The sequence below is a fragment of the Lepidothrix coronata genome, unplaced genomic scaffold (assembly GCF_001604755.1).
Source record: "Lepidothrix coronata isolate B3197 unplaced genomic scaffold, Lepidothrix_coronata-1.0 Scaffold187, whole genome shotgun sequence".
Taxonomy (NCBI): Eukaryota; Metazoa; Chordata; class Aves; order Passeriformes; family Pipridae; genus Lepidothrix; species Lepidothrix coronata.
In genome coordinates, this window is record NW_016690367.1 from 1,026,457 (window position 1) to 1,034,757 (window position 8,301).

The window sequence follows — 8,301 nt, forward strand, 5'->3', positions numbered from 1 at the left end:
CCCATCTCACCTCCTGAGCAGGGACTGCCAGCAACTGGGACTGCTAGAGGGATCTGGGGTGACTCACGAGCCCCCCTAACCAAAACCAAAAAACTCACTTTTTGCCTCAAGTGCCACCCAGTGAAGGGGGAGGAGCAGGGCTGGGAGGACATGGGTGGAGAGAAGGGTCATGGGGGACTTCATGAGGCACCACGGGTGCTTCTTGAAGCTGCATCCCACAGGGACCCCAGTCTGGGGATGGGACGAGGATCCTTGAGCCGGGACCATGCAGGGATGGGACGGGGACAGCCGAGGGTCCCACACAGCACCCACATGGGGCTGGTTTGGTGGCAGGGACAGGGACAGGCTCCGGTGTCCCCACAGAGGTTAAGTAGAGCGATGCCCCTGGAGATGAACAATCCCTGTAACCCCCAGGAGAGTCCCTACCTCGCACATGTGGAGCTGGAAGAGCCGCCGCTCCCTCTGCATGTCCTCGGCCACCTCGGCGGCCGCCGGCTCGGCCTGGATGACCCCGGCCAGGCGGGATCGCTCCTTCTCCTTCTCCATCTTCCCCCTGTGGAACGGGATGGCAGTGGGCTGGAGACATCCCTGCTCTGAGGGGTGCCCCATGCTGGAGGCTACGGTGGGAATGGCATCAGGAGAAACATCTCCAGCCCCTCTCCCTGTCCCTTTCCCCTTTGGAAAAGGCTGGACCGGAGCCTTCCCAGTGGCAAACTGGCACCATCGGTGCCCGACTCCATTCCAGGGACAAAACACCTTTGTGCAGAGCGGGATTTAGGTAGATTTTGCTGGAGGCAGCGTGTTCCTTACACTTTGGTCTCATAATCCTTCCAGGCCTTTTCAATCTGCTTCTTGGAGTCCTGTGGCAAAGGAGAGGGGGGGGAAGGTCAGGGAAGGTGACAGAGTTGGTGGCACTGAAGTGGCCAAAGGCTTTGCTCTACATCACTGCACCCCGTGGGGACAGGGGATGTCCCCAGTGGGTCTTCACCCCTTGCTCCCATCACCCCTAACCCTCACTGCTCCCTTCTAGCCCCTGGTACTTGCTCCTTCCTTCTGCCCACAGGCATGAGCTGAGCCCATACCGGGGTCTCACTGCAGCATGTCCCCACACGGGTGACCCTGGGGACAGGGCTGGGGGGGACTCACCAGGCGGCCGTCCCTCAGCTGCCCCTTCAGCAGGCTGTCCAGGGGGAAGGACACGATATTGTTCAGGTTCTGCACCTGCAAAAGGCAGAGATGGGGTTACCCCACAGTGGGGGGGGAGGGGGACCTGGAGCCCCAGGTCCTTCCCGGTGCCAGGGACCTCCCTCCAGCTCCATCGCTGCCCTGGGAAGGGTTAAAGAGGCTGGAAGCAGGGCTGGATCCAGGATCCAGGCACGGGGCAGGCTGGGGCTTGTTGGAGCTGGCTGCAAGATGTCTGACGCAGGGCCCTTCCCACAAACCACATCAGCACCGCGGCTGCCAAAACCAAAACTGTTCCCCCTCCATCGACACCCCGTCCCTGTCCCCACACCCAGTAATGCCACCAGCCCCTCCACAGCCCCATGGTGCAAAGAGCACCCCCAATGTCAAAGGGGCTTCCCCAAATGTCCCTCTTTCCTGGGGTTTGGGGACAGCAGAGCAGCCACCACCATCCCCGGCAGTGCCGTGCAGGGGTCCATGGTGGGGACACAGGAGCCTACTCCAGACATTCCAGAGTCCTGGAATCCCTCTGTGCATCCCATTTTAAAGCTGTGAGAGCAGTTCCAGCACCCACGAGACCTCCCCACTGCACCCAGATTTTTTTTTAAAGGGTTTTGGTCCCCTGCAGCACCTGGGGAGAAAGCCAGCCCTGGAGCACAGGACCGGCCCCAAACGAGTGGGAATGGGGCACCCTGCTTCTGACAGCTCCAGGGAGACTCCAGGAGGGGAAACACAGCTTTTGGGATCTGGGTGAGGGTCCTGGCACAGAACTGAGCTCGGCAGCATGCAGGGCAGGAGGTGGGGGCCCCCAAAACTGATCTGACTCCTCCACCAGGGCAGTTCTGCAGAGCCCCGCTGGAGCACGGGGGTCTGGGTGGGCTGGGACAGGCGGGATGGGGAAGGGGAGGAGCAGGGAGGCCCAGATTGGGGTAACTGGGAGAGAAGACGCCAAAAATCTGAGATTCTTGCTGGGGGAAGGGCAGCAGAAATCAATCTCCTCCTTGAGCAGAGCCAGGGACCAAAAACACCCCTTGGAGAGGGGGATTTGAAAGGGAATGAAGAGGGAGCCACATGGGGCTTTGCTGCTGGGTGTGCACGGACCCGGCTCCGTTCAGGAACTGAGTTTTCCAGCGGAGCCATTCCCGAGGTGGGGAAGGCGCCGGCGGCTCCGCTCACGTCCGTCTCTGCCTGCTCCCCACGGCCCCACTGCACGGCCCAGCGTGGCTTTGATTTACTCTTGGCAAGCGAGATCAGAGATGCAATTGATGTGAGGAAAAAAAAAACGAAACAGAAAGAAAGAAAAAAGGGAAAAAAATTGAAAATAGCAGCCCCGGCTGCCCATGGGATCCCAGGGTCGGCGGCCCCGGGGAGCTGGGAATGAGCTGTAAATCCAGTAATGAGGGTATCAGATGGTCTGGGAGCACTGGGAATGTGCCCCCGAGCCCCAGGATGGGAGGTGGGGATTGCTGCGTGCATCTGGGAGGAAGGGGGCTGCACTGGGAGGGGGGGGTGTCCAAATCCAGGTGGGTTTGGGACAGCTCACCAGGTTCTTGAAGAGCGCGGTGACCTCGCGGGTGAAGACGGCCAGGTTGAGGAAACCGGTGGAGAGCTCGTGGTTGTTCTGGGAGAGGTGGTTGTTGCCAAAGTTCTCCAGGGCCTCGCTGTACTGCTCCTCATTCTCCACGTGGGCTGCAGGGGGAGACACCGGAGAGGGACATGGGGTGGCCCTGCAGCACCCCGACACGTCGTGGTCACACCGTGAGGTCCCACCAGCACCCAGCACCCACCTCCCCCTCACTCCAGAGCAGAGCTGGGCTGGTCCTGCTGCAGGACAGCAGTGGTGTGCCCCAAACAACCTTCCTAAGGTTCTCAGTTTCCCTTTTTTACGTGTATTTCAGACGTTTTCTGGCACCTTAGCATGTTGCTGGGTCACATCGTGAAGTCCCACCAGCACCCAGCACTCATCTCCCCATCCCTCCGTAGCAAAGCTGGGCTGACCCTGCTGCAGGACAGCACTGGAATGTCCAAAACAACCTTCCCAAGGTTCTCAGTTTCCCTTTTTATATTGTCTTAAGGCAATTTTTGGCACCTTAGCATGCAGCTACGTCACCTTTCACTGGCCAGCACTCATGGCCACCCCACTGTCTGGCATGATCAGTGTTGGTGGAGAACAGGACTGTCCCAGCCCCCCCCCCCAGCCCCATGGTCCAGGGATGCCCTCCTGAAGCCCAACTCACTGAGCCCAGAGATGTGAATGGCTTTCACATATTTCCTGATCCTCTGGAGCACAGCTTGGTCCCCATCCAGGCTCTGCGAAAGCAAAGACAGAAAACAAACGGAGCTCGTTACCGAGCTCCCCCAGCCCAGCTGGCCCTTGGAAAGGCTGCAGCTCTGCCATGCAGATGTGTGGGGCAGGATCCAAGCTCCCAGGGCTGGGAAAGGAGCTGGAGGCATCCTGGGGGTGCTGGAGCCACGGCGTCCAGCCGGTCCCTGTAGCTTTGCTGCCAGGCAGGGCTTTGGCTGCCCCTGGAGAGGAGGGTTTGAGCAAGATGGTAGCAGGGGGTGAGAGGCTCCTTGGATCCCAGCAGCTTCCAGCAATGCCTCCCTGGCTCTTGCAGGGGCTGTTTCAAGTGACAGGGAGGCATCACATCAGCCCATCCCCACAGCTCAGGACTAGGCACAGCACAAGCCCAGCTTCCCACAGAGCCAAACCCAGGATTCACCTCCTGCTGATGGCGACCTAAATCCCATAAACCCCTGTGCCAGTTGTGTGCTAAACCACAACAACCCCTCAACCAGGGATGTGGCCTTCCACAATCCCCCCTGCCCTGAGCTCAGGCAGGGTCTTGCCTGCGGCTCCCAGCACCGTGAGCTTCCCTGCAGCCCCACCAGCCACATCCTGCACTGGTTTGGAGCCCTCCCCACCCCCAGCCTAGTCCCTCCATCCTTCCCTACCTGCACAGCCCCCGTTTGCACCCTGAGCACCACAGCAAACTCTGCCCCAGCCCAACCCCAGGCCAAGGGGCTGCAGCATCGCAGCCGAACACAGCAACAGGAAAGGGTTAAGGGTGGCTTGGCTGCAGGTACCAGAGCCATGATAACAGGCTGGAAATATTTAGAGGGTGTGAACAGCAAGAAGGGCGAGGGATGAAACCACGGAGGAATTACAATAAAGAGGCTCTCTCTCTGCTCTGAGCTCTGCCGAAGGTTTTGGGGCTGATGTCAAGGCCTGATTTCCTGACAGCAGGGTCAGCCTGGCTCCAGCGCCGCTCTCCCAGGCCCTCCTCGTTGGATGGGATGCTGTGGATGAGCTTTGGCCAGGCTGAGCCGGCTGGGAGGGAACTGGGGCTGAGGTGGGAGCCAAACCCCCCGCCCAGAGGGGTCCTGCAATGCATCTACAATGGGGAGGATGTTGGGGAGCACCAAAGCCCCCCATGGCCCCTCTCTGCACCAAATCCAGGCACACCAAGCCCTCCAGAGCAGAGGGATTCCCTGCCTCGGGGGGGGAAGCTGGGGCTGGATGTCTGGATGCTCCAGGGTTGCAAACTTGGCATAGTCACAAGAAGGGGAAACTGAGGCAGCATGAGATGCTCTGGATGCATCACTGGGAAAATGAGGGAAGAAACTGCTCTGAGTGTCCAGGATGGGGCAGCTCATCCTGGTGCCACCTCACGCTGCAGGAGGCTGAATTATGGGGGTGGTATGGAGCAGGGACGGACATAAGGCTTTTGGGATTGGATCCATGAGTTTACCAGTGGGGACAGGGCAGAAGAGCCTGACACTGGGGTGGTAAATGCAGAGGAAATCCCTTCATGTTGCTGCCCCAGCAGCAACACTGGCATCCCTCATGCACCAGGCTGGCTGCTGGGAACACAGGCCTTGGCTGCACAGGGACAGCCCTCTGGATGGAGGGCAGAGATGTTTGGAGCCCCCCATAACACCCATCACCCCTGGGCTCCAGGCCATGGGGCAGCTGAGGACAGTGGGGCCAGGAGCAGGAGGGATTCCCTGTGGGATGGAGGAAGGGATGAATCCCCGGGCTCCAGCCTGGGGACTCCGGGCAGGATTCTCAATGGGGGCCATTCTTCTGCATCCCCCCCCCCTGGCACAGGCTCGTGCCGCCCGGCGAAGGAGCCGCCGCGGGTGCCAGGGCCGGGGTGACAAACTGCCAGGCTGGGAGCAGGATGTGGTGCTGCCCTGGGGGACAGGGGGAGCTGGGAGCTCATCTGCCAGCTCCGCCACTGGGTGCACCAGCAGCCTCTGCCATGTCACCCTGTCCCGGCCTGGAGGTGCCCGGTCCCCTCTAACACACACCCCCAAAACCAGGGCTGATTATCCCCCTTGGCTGATGCTATCGCCCCATCAGGGTTCTGAGGGCGGCGTGGAGCTGGTTTAGTTGGATTTCCCTCTTCCTCTCGTGCTGGGACAGGGGATGCCAAAGGGCTGGCAGTGGTTTGGTCCCCTCCCTGCAGCCTCCAGTGGGACGGGGGGCTCAGCCCCGTGGCCCCCACGGCACATGACACCAGTCACGATTCCCAGCTCTCTCGCGCTCACTGGAGCTTTACTAAGCCAACCCCACAGAGACCTCCTGCCATTCCTGGGGGACGCCTCTCCCCCCATCCCAGTCCCCTTTACCCGCAGCCTCTCTGAGCAGCCAAACAAAATTCCTGCTGCTCCCTCCTGGCTGGAGCTGCCTCCCCCTTCCCAGCTGGGAGGCAGATCCATGGTAGGAGATCCGTGGCAGTGACCAGCACGTACTGGTGGAGACTAGGATGCCCCATGGTGTGTCCTCAGATTTCCAGCCCCAGGACACCCCTCCCACTGCCTCCAGGGATCCCAAAGCCCCGGCACCTGGGGCCCCCCGCTCGCCGCCAGCCCTGGCTCTCCTTCAAAGCCATTCCTTAGCTAAGAGGAGTTGGCAAAAGCCACAGGACCAGCTGGAAACCGCCTTTATTCCAGGCGGGAGAAGGGGGACGAAGGCACCCCCCGCCACCTCCGCCCTTCCCACAAACGCTGCCAGGGATATTGGGGGAGCCTAAAAATACTCCCCTGGCTTTAATCTCGGGGAACCTCCCCGAGTCCCATCGGAGCTGGCTGCAGCACAGGAACTCGACAGGGGATGAAGATGTGGGGCTGATGCTCTGGGGGGACGCCCTGGCCCCTGGGAAGGGAGTGTCTACCCTGGATCCAGGGGAAGAAGGATGCCCTGGTCCCAGGAGGGGCAGAGGGGAATGCCCAGATCATCGGACTGGGGGATGCTCTGGCCCCAGGGATGCAGGGGGATGCCCCGGCTCCGGGGAGATGGGGGGATATCCCAGCCCCGGGAGGCACGTGGAGCTTTAAAGGAGGCTTTAAAAAAAGCCTGTTGCCCATTTCTACAGGCTTTGCCCCCCCCAAAAAAAAACCGCACGCTGGGGCAGCTGGCTAATGCAAACAACTTCCCTACCCGAGGGTCCCAAAGCACCTGCCTTGGGGTGTCGGGGTGAAGGGGAGGAACCCCAAAAAAACAGAAACCCGAGGGAGGCGCAAGCATCAAGGGATCGGCACCTACGGGTGCGGGGGGGTGTTCCCAGGTGGGGTGCGCAGCCCGACCACCCCCCCGAGCCCCTTTGGCCCCGCTCACCTCCTCCAGAGCCCCCACCGCCCCCCGGCACTTCTGCATCTTGGAGGCGAAGGCGGCGGCCGGGGAGCTCAGATCCTCGCCGGTCACGGCCAAGAACTCGGCCACGCTGAGCTGCTCGGGCATGGTGCGGGGGGGACACCGGGGAGGGGGCACCGGGGCTTGGGGGGGGGCACGGGGAGCGCGCGGGGGGCTCCCCCTGCGGAGCGCCCCGGGGGTGCGGGCTCAGCCCGGCTCAGCGCCCCGCGCCCCGCACCGGGAGCCCCGCGCGCCGCACCGGGAGCTGCTCCTTCCCTCCCTCCCTCCGTCCCCTCCGCCCGCTCCCGCCCCGCCGCCGTCACGAGGCGGCCCCGCCCGCCCGCACGTTAAAGGCGAAGAGCCCCCGGGATCCCAAATAACCCCCCCAGGCGAACCCCGCGCCGGGGGATGCGGGATGCGGGGTCTCCCGGTGCGGTGTGGGGAGGAACGGAAAACCCCGGGGTCTGGCTGGATCTGCACCTCCAGTCTCGCCGCGGCACCGCTGGGTGCTTTCCCAGGCAGGCAGCACTCACATCACCCCGACATCCACCTTTCCCAGGCACCCAGGACCCGCTCACCCCAACACTCACCTTTTCCAGGCACCCCTCAGCCGCCTCACCCCGGCTCGGCAGGAGATGGAGACGCAGTAAAGGATGGCTTGGGATTAAACCCAGTCCCCCCCGGGCACTGGTTTAACTGGAGGCTGCCCCCACCCTGCCCTTCCTGAGACCCTGAGGGGACAATCCTTGAGCAGGGGACAATTCCCAAAGCCCTCGGTCCTTTGTCTCGCTGGAGGGGACCTCTGAGCCCACTGTCCCCTCACTTATCCCACCCCTCACAGGCCCAAGGAGCTGGATTTTGATGTCCCATTCCTGGTTATTTGCTCTTCCCGGAGGAACACGCAGGACACGCCGGGAGAGGCGCTGAGGCTGAACAGACACCGAGCACATCCCACCACGGGGCTGGTGACAAACTGGAACAGAAGGGGACAAAAAGCCTCAGTGGGGCTGGTTTGCCATGGGAGAGGCCAATATGGGGGTGAGTGTGCTTTGCAGACCCCTCCACGCCCCTCGCACCCCTCACCCCTTGTCAGAGGGTGACAAACCCTCGACCCCTTTACTGAGCCAGGGGTGGGGCTCAGTAAAGCTCAGGTCTGTGCCTAATCAGGTCCAGCCCAAGCCCTGTTCTATCTCGGCGTAATTGGGGTGCTGTGAGGGACCAGGGTGTAGGAAGAGACATCACAGGCCTTGGATGAATGGCTGTGAAGATTCCATCCCTCAGGCACCGGCAAGCCCACGGTTTGGGATTGCCCGCCCTAATTCGGAGGGGACCGGGCATCTGCCGAGCTCCCGGGACATCCCTGAGCAGAGCAGGGCCCTGGCAGACACAAGGTTAAGAGGCTGCAGCCCAGGCAGGACGGGAGCAGGAGGGATTTGGGGGTTCCCCGTGGGTAAGAGCCTCCCTCAACCTTCTCTTCCCCC

At 62.0% G+C, this 8,301-nt stretch overlaps 1 protein-coding gene across 1 annotated transcript in view; it reads right to left on the reverse strand.

Moving 5' to 3' along the window:
- Nucleotides 1-6,945, reverse strand: part of ASAP3 (ArfGAP with SH3 domain, ankyrin repeat and PH domain 3) — a 17,095-nt gene extending 10,150 nt beyond the window's left edge. The window contains exons 1-6 of the mRNA XM_017831069.1: nucleotides 6,806-6,945; nucleotides 3,420-3,492; nucleotides 2,726-2,871; nucleotides 1,147-1,221; nucleotides 811-860; nucleotides 427-553 (exon numbers count right to left, since the gene is read on the reverse strand). Coding sequence (XP_017686558.1) covers nucleotides 427-553; nucleotides 811-860; nucleotides 1,147-1,221; nucleotides 2,726-2,871; nucleotides 3,420-3,492; nucleotides 6,806-6,928 — 594 coding nt within the window. The 5' untranslated portion in view covers nucleotides 6,929-6,945. The remainder of the gene's footprint in view (nucleotides 1-426; nucleotides 554-810; nucleotides 861-1,146; nucleotides 1,222-2,725; nucleotides 2,872-3,419; nucleotides 3,493-6,805) is intronic.
- Nucleotides 6,946-8,301: the final 1,356 nt, after the last annotated feature.